The sequence below is a fragment of the Sciurus carolinensis genome, chromosome 2 (assembly GCF_902686445.1).
Source record: "Sciurus carolinensis chromosome 2, mSciCar1.2, whole genome shotgun sequence".
In the NCBI taxonomy this organism is placed as follows: Eukaryota; Metazoa; Chordata; class Mammalia; order Rodentia; family Sciuridae; genus Sciurus; species Sciurus carolinensis.
In genome coordinates this window covers 162,300,374-162,321,529 of record NC_062214.1, presented here as the reverse complement: position 1 = coordinate 162,321,529, position 21,156 = coordinate 162,300,374, and the positions used below count along the sequence as shown (strand labels likewise).

Genomic DNA, 21,156 nt, shown 5'->3' with positions numbered 1-21,156 from the left:
TTTGGTACTGGGGATTGAATTTAGGGGCACTCAAACCACTGAGCCACATCCCCAGCCCTAGAGACAGGTCTCACTGAGTTGCTTATCACCTTGATTTTACTGAGGCTGGCTTTGAACTCATGAGCCTGCTGCCTTAGCCTCTCAAACCGCTACTGTTATAGGCATGCATTACCTGTGGCAGGAAGCTGCTCTTGAAGGAAACTAAAGCAATAATAAATTGTAGGAATATACATGTTCAACAGAAATAATGAAAGTTAGCAATTCTTTAACCCTTTAGCCAGGATAAATTGGGCTATGTTCATGCCCTTTCACTTAATTTTTGTAATGAGCTTATAATATAAGCACTGTCATTATCCCCTGTCAAAGAAAAACATTATAAAGAATAGTTTACCAAGGAGATTGGGCAAAGTCTCTAAGTGGGTTCATACCTATATCTCTGAAGTGGATAGTGGTGACATCTGTAATCACATCCAGCTCAGTGATGTTCTGATTAAACGTGATAAGGATGTCCATTTTAACAAGAGAGTTTAAATGCCCTGTTGGAAATAAAAGCCAATAAAAGCTCTCTGTGCCTCATTCTATGAATGATTCTGCCACGCGTCCCTCTTCTAAAGGATGCCTAGAGCTTGAATTCTGTTCCTGCCCTCAGCAATCTCACGGAGTCAAAGACTGGAAGGAGCAAATACTGCCAGGCAAAATGACATGTCCCCCGCTGTCATTGACATTTCCAGTTACCTAAGCCTTACAGAAGGCTGGTGAATGCCCTTTCTCCTCCTGAATAGAAATTTTTTGTGTGTAAAAGCAAAATCTTTCAGACAGAAGAAAACACAAGAGTGAAGATATATCAACCAGCAAGTTGAGTTGCCCGGATGCTTTCATTTATTTTGTTTTCTTTCAGTTAGCAAATGTAACTCCACCCCCAATGGATGGTTCTTGGTATTAAATTTTGATTTGGTTATGACACATTTGTGACATATCAATTAGACTAAAATGAATGTTAATGTCCTTTTTAGTTGGCTCTTTGATGAAATGGTAGTAACTTTATTCTGAGGCCCTTTCTGACCACAAGATTGTGTTTTTGTCATGGAGAGACCCATTCTCTTCTCAAAGCATTGTCTGTGGTGTGCTGTATCATAATGGTCCATATGAACATCAGCCCATCTCACTAGATTATTAGCTCCTTGAGAGCAGAGCATGTCTTGTTAACTTCACCTTCCCAGTACCTGGTAGAGTATGCCATAGACATCATCATAGTCAATAAATATTTGTTGAATGCCTTTTTTATTTTGTTTTGTTTTGTTTTCCTGATGATACCTTTCTCTTTACCTATCACTTACTCATCTCTCTTTCTTCAGGTCCTCTCCATCTGTCCCAAGGACATGAGAGCTGATATATGTGTTCATCTAAACCGGAAGGTTTTTAATGAACATCCTGCTTTTCGATTGGCCAGCGATGGGTGTCTGCGAGCCTTGGCAGTAGAGTTCCAAACCATTCACTGTGCTCCTGGGGACCTCATTTACCATGCTGGAGAAAGTGTGGATGCCCTCTGCTTTGTGGTGTCGGGCTCCTTGGAAGTCATCCAGGATGACGAGGTGGTGGCTATTTTAGGTACTGTGAATTTTCCTAATGTAGTAGTAACTGTGAAATGGTTTTAGAGATTTTCACGTCTCACGTTTCTAAACAGAAATTTCCTTTGTTTGGTGATTTTGGAAATTAGGTCACTAATGAGGTGATGAATCTTAGTGAAAACTAGTAATGCTGCTTCAGCAAAGAACATTAGTATTAGTCCCAGCCTAATGGGCTGTGTGAGGGTTTGATTAAACCTTGGCAATAGAAGAAAAGTACCTTTAAACTAAAACTGCTCACAGCCCAAGGTGCTTTGTAATCCCATGTTGGTAAGTGTGACCTGGCTTTTGGAATGATTGTCAAGTTAGTAACTCAGGGAGTTAGTCTCAGAAGGGTAATAGACCTGTCTAGTTCAACCCTTTCCTTGAGAGAAGAGCCAAATGAGGCCCAGAAAAGTTTAGTGACTTGCCCAGCTAATAAATAAACAAGTTAGCTCAAGTATAGATCATCTTACTCTGTATCTTTCTGCCTAATCACAGTAGACCTAAGTAGTGAGATGAAGGAGGAGGAGGTTAATGAGTCTGAGCCCTTACTTTGGAGCAAGCACAATATGGGTTTGTAAACATTTAGGTTTAAAAAGCTGGTTCTGTCCATCCATCTTCATAAGTCAGGAAATTTATTTGTCTAATAATAACCTCATTCTAAAATTCAAAGACCCAGGAAATAGTCGTACTAAGAACAGTGACACAAAGGACTCAATGGTGCATGTGACAAAATAAGAAGTTTACACATGTGGGCACAGTGCAGGAGATACAACTTGGTAAAAAAGTTGCTAAATGAACTTTGAGATCACTCTCTGCTCAAATATCTAAAGTGGGTTCATGAAATCCACATAGGTATGCAAGGAGGCAAATGAGGTCAGACAAGAACCATCCCTTGTTTTTTTTCAGGTAAAATAAGAATTTCAGGATGTCAACTCCATTTTGATCACATTTTTCATGGCTTGTGTCTCATGAAAAATGAGCTCAATCTTTAAACTATTGGATTTTTAGCTACTGAGGTCAACCTACCGTAGCTTGAATGCCACTTATTCTCATAAGGAAAAGATTGACTGATGGATTTTTAGAAACTGTAAAAGCAAAACTGAAAACTGATTTCAAGTCCAACACAAAAATGAAAAACTGATTTCAAAAGGCACAATTACTTGAAGAAGACAGAATTCAGAATAGAGAAGAAATGACCTTTCTTAGGAAAACAGTTTCTGTAAAAATCGAGTGACAAAAAATGGATCAGGGTTGTGAATGACTGAACAGCATTGTTTGGAAACCTTTTCTTCACTGCTTATAAACATTACCGTTGCAATTAAACTTCTTCTAGGAGCTGTTTTTAAAAATATATTCGCAAGAAAAGAACACAGTGCTTTAGAATCAGCACTCGAACTGTGTTTAGTGCTCCTTAGTGCTTGTCTGCTTTGTTTATTGGAAATAAAAGAAGCATAGAAAATCCTTCATAAGAAGGGCATATATCAGCAACATGATCCTTTGTGGTAAAACAAAGCATATGCATGCTGCTACCATTCTTGTTTGCTTAAAGAGGAGGATAAAACACAAGTCCAAGACAGATGTCTTCTATTTACCTGAATGTTCATGTCAAAGAGGGGAGGGTGGTAAAAACAGACATCAAATATACTGCATGAGAGTGAGTCCTGTCACCATAAATTACCTCAGCTGTAGATTCAGGGCCGTTTGTTTTGCCCCATTTTCTTCATTACAGCGGTACCTTGGTAACTCCTTTTCTGAAAGAAGGTTGGAGAAAGCCCTGAGTACAGTGCCTCTGGGCTGGGTCTGTTAAAATGGAATCATTTGCTCAGTGAGACAGACAAAATGCATTTTCCTTTCATTTTAAAATAAAATGGTAACTGGTTCTGCCCAATGACACAGTAAAAACGAACACGGGGCCCCTGGGTATTGGACCAGCCTTGTCATCTATCTGTCACATTCTATTTCTTGGAGCGTGTGCTTCTTGTGTTCTTCTTCCTCAAAAATGTTGTGATTCAGAGAATTTTCATATCTTGGCTTCATGAGTCAAATTACATGGGTATTTCTCCAGCTCCCTTCTTTCTTTTTATTTTTTCCACACGGGTCTCTAAGAAAGACTAATTCAGTTGAGAAGTGATTAGATTGATTTTTTTTTTTTTTTTTTTGACATTCAAGATGTTTGAGTACTGTTTTAAGGAAGGGGGAGGGAAATACTAGTTTAATATCACACCTGACACTTTGATGACTATCTCTTTCTTTCTTTCTTTTCTTCCTCATCTTAGTTTTTGGTAAAGCTGAAGGAAAAATTGCAAGCATTACCAGGGTGTCCACTGTGATCTCTCCGTCTGTCTATCTACTCATCCATCTATTTTTAGGTTCTACCGTAATGAATACATTCAGCAGGTTTTTATATCTTTACTTAGCAGGACTTGCTGTCTCTTATACTGATTCATTTGCCAGTTGAAAGGTAGAGAAGGGAGGTCATTTCAAAATTAATTAGAACCTCTGAATCTAAAAACAGGTGCAGTTTTATTCTTTTGGATCCTTGCCTCTATACAGTCTCTTGGTAGGTACATAATTCTTTAGTGTGTCAAAAGTGCTAAGGAGTTTAAATGAATAAGTTCTGAAGCATAACTAATTAATGGAAAGATAAAAAATGTAGTCAACAAATACCTCCTTTTTTACACTGGAGGATGGCTTCAAGATGTTTTTCTAAATAGGGCATATGAGTATAATTGCAGTTCATGTCTTTTGCCAACTTGAAGTTCTTTCAGTTCTTACACCTCCACCTTTTTTTGACCTTCCCACATTTTCTGAAACACAAAGAATTCCAAATTAAGTTCATGATGCATACATAATATTTTATATTCTTTAATGCCATCTTACCTTTTAGTCCTACTCTATAATTACTTAATGTGAACAGATTTATTGGTATGGTTGAAATAGCCAGGTTACTTCTAACTGTCTTGACAAGTACATTGTACCTTTCAGAGCTTATAAAAATAGCATTTCCCCACTAACAATAGACCCTATTCCTAAGACATGTGTTTTGTTGTATTCACATTTCATCTTTTCTGTCTTTATTGATTATTAGAGTCACAGGATTAAAGTTCTTAAATTAAGATAATCTCTATCTCAAGTCTCCTATTTGTAACTTCAAATTCCTAAGACAACTATGCTTGTATATGAAGGGTTTGGGTGGAGGGGCCAAATATGGGGGAAGGAGGCAAAAGAGAGGAAAGGAAAGACAAATAAACTTAGCAGTATTAAAAAGATAGTTTTAGTACTTGGATCAAGATTCAATTTAAATTAGCACTTGCTATTTAAAAATCCATCTCTTGTACACACGTGTGCCATTAGCTAAGAAAACTTAAACTATGGTTCACAAAATTCATAATCTGCTTATTTTTATTCCAAAAAGAAAAAAAAATCTAAAATGTGAATGAATAATATTTTGCTATTTAGAGAATCTGTGAAAATGTGACTTTCATGTTGTGGTTAAGATTTGTTTTCCTGTAAGCTTGCTAGGAGAAGTCAAATGATTCACACTTTAAATCCTTAGAAGGGCTTTGCCTAAATTCTGAAAAATTGATTTTGTGTACGTGTATGTCCACATTTTTGTGTTTTTAGATGCTGAACTGTGAAATGTTTAGGTTTGTTCTATGTGTTATGTAGATAAACTGTTAATTCAGACATTTTTCTTGAGTAAAACAGTTGTTTACTTTTTTCCTCTTCAAATGCAAGCTTATTCTGTTTTAAACATTCTAAGCAACATTTATAACATTATTTATCTGGGGTTCAAAATATGTCCTTTCAGAGTTCCTCAGCCTGCAGATTATTTTTGGTGAAATACAAATCTTTACAATTCTGGGTAGGTTAGGCTCAATTTCAGACCCTCTCCCAGAACTCTTTAAAACTAAATACTTTGTCCCTGGTATCTCTTAATCCCATCTTTGATATTCCTTCTGTGATAGTTGCCTTTAAATATTTGGTCCTCAGCCATGACAGCCACTAGTCTCTCCTCAGTGTCAACCTCCATTTCTAGGTACTGTGCCACCAAGCTAATCATCCTGAGATAGGTCAGCCTCCTTATTAGCATTCCTACCAGGGCTTCCTGCCACCTTAAGGACAAAATGTCACTCCAGACTGGCCTGTGAGGCCCTCTAGGCCCTGGTCTCTGCCGTCCTTCCCAGCCTATCTTGTGCCACTCCCTGTACCTGTCCTTTCTTACCACACTGGATGGCAGAAAGCATCCTGAGTCCTACCAAAACTGTATGACTGCTTCTGTAAGTACCGTTTCTATTTAGAACACTGTCCCTCGTCTTCTTAGTTTGTCTCTCTGTTGCTTCATCATCGCAATCTGGGCTCGGTGCCTCCATGGTGGGCTTCCAGAGTGGATGTCTTTCGGGACTATTCATGCCCCCTGTTTTTATGTTACCCGTGTGCCCTCCCCCTGTGCTGGGGATGTTTTGTTCATTATTGTCTCACTGTCATCTGTGCTAGGACCCCTTAAATAGGTTCTCAGTAAAGGTTTGCTCAGTGTGCCAAATTACTACCTTACTCTGTCATTGAACTTTTTTTTTTTTTTTTTTTTTCCAGTTCTGGGTACCTTGTCAAAAATCTTACGTTATGCTGGGTGTGGTGGCACAGGTGGTGCCTTATAATCTCAGTGGCTTGGGAACCTGAGGCAGGAGGACAAGTTCAAAGCCAACCTTACCAACTTAGTGAGGCCCTAAGCAACTTAGTAAGACCCTGTCTCAAAATAAAACATAAAAAGGGCTGGGGATGTTGCTAGGTAGTTAAGCTCCCCCTGTGTTTAATACCTAGTACCAAAAACAGACCAAAACAAAACAAAACCCCTATGTTGTGTGTTCTATTGACACAATTTCCATTTCCTCTGTATTTTATGTTGAGACACTGATTACCCTCTTTCTCTTTTGTCTAAATATTTATGGTTAATATGTATTTTCTAAAAACTTCTATCTTTAGCTTAGGTCTATTATGGGCTGGAGAAACATTTTTTTTTTTTTTTTTTTTTTTGCTGTTATTTGGGCACTTTGAACACAGAAAACAGGAAGGGTCAAGATATTGTAAGTTTATCAGGCCACTTTAAACACTGTAATGTCTTTTCTTTCTTGTTCTCTATCAATGATCCCTACTATTGAGAAATAATCTAATTGAGACCCTTGTCATGAACCATAGTAGGAAAACTAAATTATATCTATTGAATAGGATTTAGCTTTGATTCCTAAAAGTGGCACTTGCTTTGGCCAGCAACTAAAATGGATGGTTTTAAAAATTAGAAATAATCTTGTTAGAAAATAAACATTTAAGAATTAAAAGACTTGCAGAGAAAATCATATTTGTGGTTAGTAAATGAGCCTCGCCAATACCTAAGTAAAATGTAAAGTCTAATGATAAATTTTGATTTTAATATTTATTATCAAAACTTTTAAAGTATTTTTGAAATATATACTTAGGACCCATTGAAAGTCTGATTTAAAATATCAATAGTTATTTATTAAAAACTAATTTTATATTCATCATTACATCAAATCTTTTAATTAACCCTATAAACTAAGTATTGTGGTTATCTTACAGTTTAAGAAACTGAGACTCTAGTATCAAGTGATTCACCCCAGATCACACCACGTAAGGGTAGCCACGGGCTTTGAATCCAGATCTCTCCGACTCTGTGTCCATACTTTGAGCATAAATATTATGCTTTGATTACAGGAATTTTGGGATAGAATTTCAAAATGGTGCAATTGTTTGGCTTAATTTGAACAGAAACCAAAGTGCCTTTATTACCTTTATCAATTTTTTCCTTTTATTTAAAAAGATTTATCTAATAAACACTGCTAAGAACTGGACCATAACAGTATGTATGACAAAAATCCTTCACCAAATATTATTGGAGAAACTAGTCTAAGTTTGAGCTGGCTAAGTCACGTACTAAGTATCTAAAACTGTGGTCTTCCTCCTTGTGACTGGTTTACCACTAAAGAGGTGTTTAGAACATTAGATGGAAATATTAAGTTCTGCTCACATCTTTCATTTGAGTCATGGAAGAATTGATAGCCCAATGAGTATGTATTAAAGAAGAAAGGAATCTTGTAAGAATGCTCCAGGTTACAAGCATGGCCACAATTGTTTGCAGTATCTACCAGGAAGAGCGTCTATCTGCGCTGACCTTGGGACTTGAGTCAGTCCTTCTGCTGGCATCTTTGTTCTTTCCTTAAATGTCAATATTATCTGTACAGGCCAGGGCTTGGGTATAATTTGGTGAGTTTGGACATATACAAACACCCATGATACCATCTCTACTATTAAGGTATTAATATCCAACACCTTCCAGAGTTTTCTCGTGTGGTTTTAATTTTTGTGTGCATGGGTGGTAAGAATACTTAACATGACATCTACTTTCTTAACAAATTCTGAAGCTACAATAACATATTGTTAACTACAGGCTCTATGCCATATAGAAGATATCTATAATTTATTCATCTAGCATCACTGAAACTTTATGCCTAATTAACAGCAAGTTTCCATTTCCTCTATCCCTGTTTCCTGGCAACCATTATTTTATTCTCCGTTTTTGTGAGTTGGATGATAGTAGATATTTCATATACATGAGATTGTGTAGTATTTGTCCTTCTGTGATTGGCTTATTTCACTCAATGTAATGCTTCCCAGGATCATCTGTGTCATTGCAAATGGCAGAAATTTCCTTCTTTTTAAAGACTCAGTAATATTCCATTGTGTGTATATATAACATTTTCTTTATCATTCATCTCTTGATGGACACAAGTTGCATCCATATCTTGCTATTTTGAATAATGCTATAATGAACTTGGAGGGGTAGATATCTCTTTGAGATTCTGGTTTAAATTCTTTGAGATATATACCCAGCAGTGGGATTGCTCACTCAATAACTTAGAGTGAGAGTTAGGATTAGGATGTCAGATGCTTTAACCGACTGATGTAAACAGGACAACCATTATTTGTTTCATGTGACAAATGCAAAAATTAAAAATTTGGTTATAATATGAACTTTATTATAGGCTTCAACTCCAAATTATTCCTTAGAAAAATAAAAGTTTCAAGAGGTAACTGATTTTCAATTTAGTCATTTGTTTGGATTTCTTTTTTTATATTATCCTTCTAACATTCATAAAACAGTGCCTGACTTGTAATCCTCAGTCTGTCTATTATCATTTCTTCCACCTTCTTAAGGGTATCTATCACTGCCTCTTAATACTTCTTTTTATTTCTACTTAATAAGAGAGGGAGAGTTTGTTTCATTCTTTTTGTGTATAAATAAAAATAATAAAAATACATGATCAAAATCAGTTTTTTTTCTTTCTGGTAAATATGAACTATTATTTTTTTCAAAATACCTTCAAGATTTTAATCCTTTATAACTGTTTTCAACAAAATGAGTTTGGATTTAAATCACTAAAGACTGGAAGGCATGATTTTTTAAATGTTTTAAAAGCTTTTATTCTAACACACATATATAATTTCTTAATTTTAATGGTTACTGTTTTGTTCTTTCAATTCCCCTTTTAAAATATTACTTTATGACACCTGTAGTTTTAAAATAGTCAGTCTACTTAAAATAATATTATTTGAAAACCTATAGTATTGTTTGGTTAAGAAGGAATTTTTGTGCATATGTTTTTATAAGAAATGTTACGAACCAGCTGCAATGTTTACTTATTGCAAGGGACTGACTGATAAAGTGAGCATAATCAAGTCCAGTATTTTTTTCTTAATTTTCTGTCTATTTGAGCTATCTGTTACTGAATGTGGGGTATTGAAGTCCCCTAGTATTATGACATTGCTGCCCACCTCTTCATTAATGTCCATGAATATTTATATATTTAAGTGCTCCACTGTTGGGTGCATATGTATTTATAATTGTTATGTCCTTTTGATGAATTGACCCCTTTATCATTAAATGATGAGCAACTTTGTCTCTTATGGCAACTTTGACTTGAAGTCTGTTTTATCTGATTTAAGCATAGCTGCCCCTATTATCCTTGGGTCAATATTTCCTGGAATATCTTCTTCCATTCCTTTACTTTCAGTCAACATGTGTCCCTAGATTGGTGGTAAGCAGGATATAGATAAATTTTGTTCTTTTTTATCCCATTCAGCCACTTTATGTCTTTTGATTGGATTGTTTAATCAATTTACATTCAATGTTATTGTTTTGCTATATGTTTTCTGGTTATTTTGTAGCTTCTTTCTTCCTCTCTTGTTCTCTACCTTTATGATTTGGTGACCTTCTGAAGTGCAAAGTTTGGATTCCTTCTCTTTCCCATTTGGGTACCTGCTGTAGATTTTTGCTATGCAGTTACCACAGGGCTTATATGAAATATCTTACAGTTATAATAGATTATTTTAAGCTGATAACAAATTCAGTTGCACACACATTCTCTAGACTTTACCCCCACACACACATACAGAATTTATATTTTTGTTAAAATTTACATCTTCTAATGTTGTGTATTCCTTAACAACTTCTTACAGTTAAAGTTGTTTCTGTTCATTTCAGAGTTTAATGTTCATACCAAAGATCTGAAAAATGTACACACCACCACTACAGTGATGAAATATTCTGAATATGACTATGTATTTATTTCTACTCCTGAGTTCATTCTTTCAAATGTTTTCATGACCGTATTTATTATCCTTTCCTTTCTGGTTGAAGAACTCCGTAAGCTTTCCTCTAAGTCAGGTCTAGTAGTGACAACATCCTAATAGAGAACAACTGAAAGCTTTTCCACTAACATATAATAAAAGGCAGGAAGCATACTCACATCTCTTCTTTTTAACATGGTATTGGAAGTACTAGCAAGAGTAGTTAGACAAGAAAGGAAGGAAGGAAGGAAGGGCCTCCAAATTAGGAAGAGGTAAAATTATCCTCAGGCTCCTAAATGTAGAAAACCCCAAAGATTACAGGAACAGGTAGAACTAATAAATGAATGCATTAGAGTTGCAGGATACAAAGTCAACATACAAACATTAGTAGCATTTCTATATATAAGTAGTGAGTTACCTGAAAAAGTAATCACGAAAACAATTCCATTTAAGATATTCTAGAAAGTAAAATCCATAGGAATAAATTTATTAACCAATGAGGTAAGAAATTTATACACCGAAAACTTAGTTAGAAGACCAATATGGAAAGATATTATGTGTTGAAGAACTGGAAGAATTAATACTGTTAAAATGTCCATATTCCCAAAAGCAATATACAGATTCAGTTTAATCCCTATCTGTCTCAATGGGATTTTCAAGAAATAGAGAAAAAAAATTCTAAAATTTCTGTGGAAGCACAAAAAGTCATAAACAGCTGAAACAATAGTGGGGAAAAAAATCAAAGTTGGTGACATCACGCTTCCTGATTTAAAATTGTAAAGTTATGGTAGTAAAACAGCATGGTGCTGGCATTAAAAACAGAAACACACAAATGGAGCAGAGTTAAGAGCCCAGAAATAAATTCAAATATACATAGTCATCAATATTTGACAAGGACATTTAGAGGACAAAATAGGGAAAGGATGGTTTCTTTAATAAATGGTACCAGAAAACTGGATTTTCAAATGCAAAAGAATGAAATTGAACCCTTATCTTACATTATACAGAGAAGTCAAAATGAATAAAAATCTAAATGTAAAACCTGAAACCATTAAATTTTCAGAAGAGAGCATAAGAGAAAATGACCTTGACATTGTTCTTGGCTATTATTTTTTGAATATAATGCCAAAAGTTCAGACTCTAAAAGCAAATATAAATAAATGTGACTATATTACACTAAAAGTTTTCTGTATAGCAAAGGAAACAATCAACAAAATGAAAAGCCAATCTATGGACTGGAAAAATATTTGCAAACCACATGTCTGATAAAAAGTTTTTATCTAAAATTTATGAAGTCTTACATCTCAATAGCAAAACAAAGAAACAGAAACAACAAATAACCCTATTTAAAAATGGGCAAAGGACCTGAGCACTTTACTCCAAAGAAGACATAGAATGGCCAATAGGCACATGAGAAGATTTTCAACTTCATTACTTATCAGGGAAATGGAAAACAAAAATCATTGTAAAATATTACCTTAGGCTTGTTAGGATCGTTTTTATTTAAAAAAATTTAATAATAATAAATGTGAGGGTGCAGAGAAAAGCAAATCCCAGTACACTGTTGGTGGAATGTAGATTGGTGCAGCCACTATGGAAAACAACATGGATGTTCCTAAAGAAATTAAAAATATAACTCCTATATTATGATCCCCCAATTCTCTTTCTGGGTATATATCCAAATGAGGTGCAATCCCCACCTTACAAAGATATCCACTCCCATATCCATGTTCACTACAGCATTATTCACAACAGCCAAGATATGGAAACAACCAAAGTGTCTGCTAACAGATGAATGGATAAAGAAAATGTGGGAATATATATAACATGCATGTATGTCACATGTATATGTGTCATTATATATGTGATAGGGAATATAGAATATTATTCTACCTTATAAAATAAGATGATCCTGGCATTTTTCCCAACATAGATAGTCTTGGAGTACATTATCCTAAGTGAAATAAATCAGACATATAAAGAAAAATATTTCCTGGTTTCATTTATATGTGGAATCTGAACAAACATACAAACAAAAGGCCAAATATAGAGATATAGGATAAAATGATGGTTACCAGAGTGGAAGGGGAGATGTAGGTTAGCAAATAGAAAATTATACATATGTACTATGAACAGGTCTAAACAATTTGATGTACAATATGAGAACTATAATTGACAATATTGGGGTATTAGGGATTTTTGTTAAATAAGTAGATTTTAACTGCTCTTGGCATGCAGACCTGCACACACAAACATATATACACACACAGTAACTATGTGAGATGACAGTTAATTGCTTCACTGTGGTAACCATTTTACTATCTGTATCACCATTTTAATTTCTGTGTGTACCCCAAGCATCATGTTGTAACTCTCAGATACAGTAAAAAGCATGAATATTGCACATCAGTTAAGTCCACTATGCAGAAGAATCATCAAATATAGCTATTGTTATACCCACATAAACAAAGGAAACCTCTAAGTAAAGTTCAAGTGATATTTTTGTTAGGGACCTGTTGGATCTGTTAGCCATTCTCACTGATGAATAACTGATTTTTATGTATTTATTTTATCCGTGTCATTAGCTCACCAAATAACATGTCTCACATTAGAAGAAAACAAATGCTGGCTGTAAAATCAACACTGTAGGGAACCATAATCCTCAAACATACTGCAGTCTGTATTACTCCTTAAATTATGCTGTAACTGTCTCTATTCTGTCTTTAAATTTGCATTTTCCTACTATATGAATCTTTAGCATTAACTTCTATTTTACAGTCCCATTTCCTGTGGCTTAGCAGTGAAATACTTCATAAGACTTGATGCAAAGAACCAAGAAAATATAAATAGACCAAACAACAACTTTCATGTTGAATGTGAGATTTTCTACTATTTTAGGACTTTGAGGGAGGTTAGTTCGCTCAAGCTCTAAAATGTTTATAGCTGAGACTACTTGCACCCAGCAGGAGCTGACCTAAAAAGCAACATCAAATATTCTAAAGTCATGAAAATGAAAGGAGTTTCTAGCCTTGAAAGTATGCAAAATCTTTGCAGTGAAGAAAAGGGTGCTTCTCTATTCAAAATTCCATGCATAATCCCACATCTCCACAAGGGTAATATGCCTTGAAGGACATTAGCCCCCTGTGCTGCATGGTTAAACTAATTAATTGACTTACAAGACAGCTATCTTCCCAGCAGTGTTATAAAAGTTTCTTGTGAAGTGAGAACCTATCAGGTGACACAGAAAGTTGAATAGAACAAACATACTTTGAAATGATTGATCAGATTAATATCTAATTTATATATTGCATACCCTAATGGAAAGTTTATACCTTAAAAATTTAATATTGCTTATTATGAAAAGTGAAATCAGATGTTGGGAGTAGAATCATCTGCATCTATTAATTTTACTACGCTATGCTAAAGTTTTTGGAAGAAAAAACAGGGATAAAGTTTATCTTGAATTAATATTCTAGTTTGTTATTGTTTTTTACCACAGCACAGATTTATTTCCTCGTGATACCAAAAAGGTAAATAATTTAAGTTTTAAAATTTTGGTAGAAATAGGGTAAGAATTTTAATTTCGTCAGTTAGGTAAAATAAAATGCATAAGGATATTTGATTGCCTATATAATTAAAAAGGTCTATGTTGGTAAGGGGAAGTTACATTTATAGATTGAGTTTCTTTAACCTGTTAACTATTCACTTTTAAAAATCAATTAATATTTATTTGCTATTCTGCTTATCTATGCAAATATTTTATGGATTCAGTGTTATTAAAAAGCATAAGGAAAAATCTTTGCTATTTTTAAATAAAGTTTATACAGATTCATTATAGAAAATTTTGGAAAAAATTAGGAGTACAAAGAAGTAAAGCAATAAACATCACTTGGAGTCAGTTGCTATTATTTAAATATATTTTCTTTTAGTCATATCTCCTGTATTTTCCACTTTAAAACTTCCCCACAGAAATCAAAGAAAGAGTGCAGGAGGCTGCACTTCAGGAGGCAGGCACTCTTGGAGAACTCCCTCAACAGATGGGCATTTGGGGACCTCTGTTAGATGCTTTTCATTGCCATGACCAAAATACCTGACAAAAACAACCTCAAAAGGAAAAGTTTATTTTGGCTCATGGTTTCAGAGGTTTAGTCCGTGACTGGCTGCCTCCATTTCTCTGGGCCTGAGGTGAGACAGAGCATCATGGCAAAAGGGCATGGCAGAGGAAAGTGGCTGTCCTCATACTAGCCAGGAATCAAGTAAGTAAGTAATCAAGTAAGGAAGGAGCCATAAGGAAGGAGCCAGGGGGACAAGAGATAATCCCCAAGAACACACCCCAAGAGACTTACTTCAATTAATCATACCCTGTCTGACTACAGTTGCCATCCAGTAACTGTACAGTTGTCCTTCAAATTATGAATCCATCAAATGGATTAATCCACCAATAAGGTTATAATTCTTATAATATAATCAATCATCTTACCTCTGAACATTCCTGCATCAACAAGGGAATTTTGGGGTGACATCTCATATTCAAACTGTAAAAGGACATTTGGCTTTTCCTCCTTCCCTTCATTTGAGCAACTATGTCCTCTTAATTTGGAATGTTGAATACTTACATTTAGGCCACTAGTGGATAATACTCTGAAATGAATAGGTGAATTGTGTGATTTTTAGAACTTTAAAAAGTCATCTACATTTGACTGTAGTGTTGTATTCTTGATGAATGTGTTTGTGGGATAACAAATCTGTTCCTCCGTGTTTTCTCCAACTCAGTTCCTTTAGCTTTGGAATTGTTTTTGGGGAACTCTCAAGCTGGGCCCTGAGACTCTGAGTAAGATTTGGTTAAGTGGAATGGGAAGGGCATCCTTTGGGGACTAGGTCTTGGCAAATTTTAGTTGGCTTGGAGCACAATACTTAGTTATTGAATAATATGACAATGTATGGTGCATTAGTTCAAGATTTATAAAGGCTGTAATACAAATACTTATATATTGCATTTTATTGTCATCTTAACTAGAAGGAGCAGAAGAAAGGGTGACACTAAGAGGTAACCTGTGTTCCTTCTGGTCAGAACAGGAAAAATTAAGGTGGCAGAAGATAATGAAATTATTTGTTAAAACGAAGTTTTTTACTTCTCTGTTAGATTAAACAAGTATTCATGACTCTCTAGGTTTCCATCAAGTACTGAATTCAGGGTGATATTATTCTACTTGTTTTGTGAACATGTTGTACGTTGTTATATGTATACATGGATGGGGTACATATAAATTGTGCTAGAAGATTATTATCACATATGGAACTGAATGTCAATAGTGATCATGATAAGAACCCTTGTAGAGACTTGAATATGTATCTTATGCTGTTTTCCAGGGAAAGGTGATGTGTTTGGGGACATCTTCTGGAAGGAAACCACCCTTGCTCATGCATGTGCCAATGTCCGGGCCCTGACATACTGTGACCTGCATATCATCAAGCGAGAAGCCTTGCTCAAAGTCCTTGACTTTTATACAGCTTTTGCAAACTCCTTCTCGAGGAACCTCACTCTTACTTGCAATCTAAGGAAGCGGGTATGTTTTTGAATCTACTTTCCCTTAGTATCTAGAAGGTTGACATGCTGGGCTGTTTTAGAGCTGAGCAATGGAAAAGTTAGTTTATTTTGCAGCAATACATTTTCATCAATGTAAAGCAAGATTGTTTTTTTTTTTCCTTTATTTATATTTTGTTCAATTTTTAAGGAAAACTGATGCCCTTATTATATGAGTGAATATTTGAGCCTTTATACATTTCAGATGCAAAATGAAAAACAGCCTGGAGAAGAAACAAATGAATAGTAAACTAACAATGACAGTTCTTGGACTTGATAATGCAACCATAAAATGAACACCAGTATCTTTTACTTTATTACATAGACTCCTTTAGGCTGGTAAGGTTAATCAGGCTGGTTGCCTATTTTACATTCCCAACCCTCTTAAACCATCCTTCTCATTTAATAATCAATTCACAAAGCTTACTCTCCATTAATCCTTTCAAAGAACACTATCTCAAAAATTAATTAGCCACACTGACATATCCAACAAGTACATATAGGAATCCTTTATTTTGTACTGCTGCTCCAAATTTAATCTTCATTACCATTTTCTTTTTTTATTGATGAGTGTGACACAAATTTAATTTGCATAAAGAAATCTCCTAGCTATGATTTATAGGTCATTGGGCATTGACTAAGACTCTTTTATTGCCGAGAAGGAAATACGTGTTTGGATAACTGCACTTAAGGAATTCTTTCTAAAATGATTGCTTCTCTATAGTGAAGTATTCCGAAATAACAATCTTATCTTTCCACTACCTCTTAAATACAACCTTCCCTGTAGTTAACAAGGAGAAAAAAAAGTCAAGAGACAAAGTAATGTCTATACTGTAGCAACATAGAAATGAACATAATTAAATCAACTTGATTCCTACTCAGGGTTCCAAGAGGAAACCAGAACAGCAGGAGCAGTATTTGTACTGACCATGTTATAACATCTGATCTATATTTGAACAATATTTTCAGTTTATGCCTTTATTAATAGTCATTGAGCTTCCAGAACCTGTGAGACAAGTAAATAGCTTAGAGAACACAAAGACTAAACACAGATTCCATATACTCAAAAAGCTTCAAGTGTGAATATGCTGTGAAGCACAAGTAATTGAACATTTAGGCAATGCTGATGTGGAACAGCGATGTCAGACACGAACTGAATATGGACCTTTCTTGCTTGCTTGTTAGGGAGTGCAGAGTCTCTTTGGACTACTCTCTACTTTTCATAATGACAAGTTCCTATTCTACAGGCAGCCTATTAGGAATCTGAAAGAATGTCCTAAGTCTCTCCAACCTAGAATTTTCCAGATTTGAAATCTTCTGCCTTCCTGCAAGATGACCAAAACCCCTATTCTTGATCATTCCATCTTCAAGACAAATCTCATTTGTCATTGCCCTCCCAAAAGCATGTTGTTTACACTGTATCTCATTTGATGTTTATAATAGTCCTGTGAAATAAAACAGGAAGTTTTGCCCCTCTCAAAGTACATGAGAAGCCTCAGGGCCAGAGGGATTAATATTACATACCAACCAATATATTTGCAATGGTAGGTTGCAAAGAAGGACAATTAAAATAGATCACCAGTAGAAAATAAGAAATAAATGAGTTCATCACAAACCTCTATCTCCTCTTTTTCTCTTATACACAAACTCTTTCTCTCTCTCTCTCTCTCTCTCTCTCTCTCTCTCTCTCTCTCTCTCTTTGTTGATTATGAGAACAGAATGTGCTTGCCAATGTGGCTCCCTCTGAGGGGAACACAGGTAGAGATGGAAAACTCGTGCTGTTTTTTTTAATAGGAATTGGGAATGAGGTGCCTGTCTTCTCAGGTACCGAGGTGCTAAGTGACATCAAATGGCTCCTTAATAACCTCTTCCCTGGTATAACATGTCACTTTTTAATAATTCCAGCCCTTCTGCTCATGATGGATTATTTCAATAAGTGGGCAAATTGTGGGCACAGGGCATATTGTCAATGTCACTTTATTCTCAGCAAAATAAAAGTAAAAGAGAAACTGTGAGGAAATATCTTCTAATGACCAGTAATATAAGCTATCATTTTGAGAGCCTATTTTATATGCCCCTAAATTTCAGCATATTTTACATACAATAATCTTATTAAATGTCAGAAACCCATATTAAAGGCAATGTGGTCTCCATTTCATCTGTGAAGAGGTCGAGGTTCTGAGACTGGGACAGGTAGTTGCCAAATAACTATGGGATAGTGTTGGGATTTGACTCTGTCTCTGACTGATTCTCTGTTTCTCATTCACTTTATTCCCATTGATCTATTAATAAAAATATTTTGTTCTCATTGCTAAAAGTTTTATAGCACTGAAAATTTGTTTTGAATTTGGTATAACCAAAATTATGTCTTTAGTATGCTGTTGATCTAACTATCATAATCAATGATTAAGGCCATGCTTCTTGTAAGTGAGGGAGCAGATTTTGAACCATGTTTTTGGTCACAGTGGATTCTAGCTCTGGCTACAAAAGTTCTTACGGTGGCTCAGTGGAGAGGTTTGTATAGTGTGCAGTTCAGTGGCTGTGGGACGGATGGGACAGTTCTTTAGCTGCCTGAGATCCTTCTCCATTAAGGAAAAATACGATGCTTGCTATGAACATGTAGCTTAACTATCCTTAAACTCCTCTACATAAAAGTTCTAGAGCTCTAAGTCATAATTTCATCCAAAATAAACTAGAGCAGAGTTTGGCAAACTTTTTGTCTCAAGAAACAGTAAATATTTTAGAATCTGCGGGCCAGTCTCAACCACTCAACTTTGCTATTGTTCTATGAAAGCAGCTCTCTTAGTCACCCAGGACAAGATGGCATATACTGGTTGCCTCAAATAACAGAAATTTATTTTCCTCAATTCTGGAGGCTGGCAAGTTCAAGATCAAATTATCAGCCAGTTTGGTTCCTGGTGAGGGCTCTCTCTCTGGTTTGCAGATGATTACTTTATTGCTGTGTCCTCATATGGCGGAGAAAGGGAGGAAGAAAGCTCTCTGGTGTCTCTTGTAAAGGCACCAATCCTGTCTTAAGTGTTCCACTCTCATGACCTCATCAAAACCTATTTACCTCCATATCTTTGGGGGTTACACCTTCGACATATGAATTTGGGAAGGAGAACAAAATTCAGCCCAAAGTAGAAGTCATAAAAATATGTTAATAAAGGAAGATGATTGTATTCTAGTAAAACATGGTTTACAAAACAGGTAGCTGCCTTTGGATCTTAAGTGCATAAAATGGTAAAGTAGGAAACTGGAAGTTAGATAATGGGTATACAAAGAGAATTCTCTCTTCCTTTATTAGATAGCAAATCTCAATTACTTACTACCAACCAGAGAACAATCACGAGCAGAAAATACCTTAATGAGAGGAGCCAGGCAGATAGCCCTGGAGGAAGGAGGCAGGCTTCTGGTTGCTGTGAAGACTGTGAGTTCCCACTGTGTAAAAGGGGCAGCTGCTGCTTGTTCTTACCCTGCTGGAATGCCAGTGTAGTGTTTCTTGGTCTTTATATATTTTTTTTTCCCAGAGTAGTCAGAAGTATGAATTTTTATGTGAAATTATATTTGTGTGGTAATTTGGTTAATTTATTTTAAAAAGTTTGTGCTCTAAAAGTAAAATGAAGTCAAGCAACAAGTCTACTTGCTATTGATCCAACAGGTTGTGACCTAAATGGAATGATTTAATGAACTTCTCATCTCATGGTACCAGAAACCTGAGATCTTTTTTATCTGGAGACTATAAATTTTGATGAGAAAAAAATACTATATTTTTATTTAATCTAGTTTATTACTGAAATTTAGCTTTCCCTTAAGTTATAAAATTGGTAACCAATTATAGTGTTATTAGAAGTGCCAAAATAAATCATAGGCATTTTCAGATCCTCTTGTATGTATTAAAGATACCTTGAAATGTTTATACTCATCACTGTTTATAAATTATGGTAGTTACTAGACCTGCTGCTAGATATATTGCTGTGTTAATAAAGCAAATGTGTATTATAAATCAATTCAAAATATTTTGATAACTGAAGTTCAACATAATGTGTTTCCTTCGCATTCTGTGTATTTATTTTGTGCTATTAAAACAGCCAATCTGAGAAGAGACCCACAGACTTTACCAGACTAGAGGAGGTTAAGATCCCTGTGCGAGAGCCAGAAACTAAACTGAGTCAAGCCATAGAACTGGTTGGTGTATTTTTTCTTTAATAAGAACACAATTCCATAGTTTGCAATAAGTTAAAGCATTCAGAAAAGTCATGAGAAAGAAACAAAGTTGATACACTTGCTGACTTTATGTATTTATTTACTTAAACAACTCAAGATACCGTTTCCTGGAATGATGTAATGGTGTTTGCTAAAATGAGAACTAGACCTCAGGTATGGTAAACAGTATACCTAGCACAAATGATGACTAAATTTTAAAGGATTTTCAGTAGACTCTTAAAATAAGTGTTGTCCTTCTGCTCACTCTGCCTGGTTATTACACAATGGCATTTGCAACCTGTATAAAAACTATGAACCTAGTGGCCATGACTGTTACCCTTTCAAAGACTTGCTTATTAAGCCATCCTGTGGGAAGTTGGATTTCATGTTGGTTCTTGTGGCTCACAGTATCTAAATGATCATTCAAACAATGCAACTTATGTGTGAGTTCTACTTTCCCCTTCAGAAGTGTGGAATTTTGATAAGAGCCAGGTGGAGAATGACTATGTGACCAGTTCTAATAAAACACCCTAGGTACTAAGGGCCTAATGAGTTTCTGTGGTAGCTAACACTTCATGTGATTTCTCAAGACTCTTGCTGGAGGAATTAAGGAGTGAGCCCCTGGAGCCTTGTGGGTGGCTTCTTCCAGACTTCTCCCATGTGCCTTTATCCTTTCCAGGATTGCTTTGTATCTTATGTTGCAGTCAGTCATATGTTGCAGTTTAGCTCTATGCTGAATCCTCTGAATTCTCCTAGAGAATCATTCAGGCTGGAGATATTCTTGAGGACCACCAATAACACCATTTAAAAAGGTTAATAAGAAAACTATGTTCTCAGAGGTCTCCTGAAATCTGCAGACATATTCATAATTTCATTGGATGCTTTTTTTTACACAAAAGATGCAGAAACCTACAGACATTATGTTTTATGAGTATAAGAAAATGAACCATTTAAAAATTGGTGAGTATATTTGTCCATGAGGCTGTCAAGAGAATTCCATTTCCTTGAAGCTTAAAATAAATGTTGCATTAGCACTTATGGCTACATTAAGCATGGCTGAAATTTTGAATTATTTCTGAATATTTTCTCCACTTTGAAGATAGCAAGAACATA

General features: G+C 35.3%; 1 protein-coding gene across 1 annotated transcript in view; it reads left to right on the top strand.

Annotated features, from left to right (window-relative positions):
- The window catches only part of Kcnh5 (potassium voltage-gated channel subfamily H member 5), a 273,394-nt gene that overhangs the window by 211,497 nt on the left and 40,741 nt on the right, over positions 1-21,156 (top strand). Inside the window, exons 9-10 of the mRNA XM_047541196.1 lie at positions 1,356-1,608; positions 15,624-15,820. Of these exons, the coding sequence (XP_047397152.1) occupies positions 1,356-1,608; positions 15,624-15,820 (450 nt within the window). The remainder of the gene's footprint in view (positions 1-1,355; positions 1,609-15,623; positions 15,821-21,156) is intronic.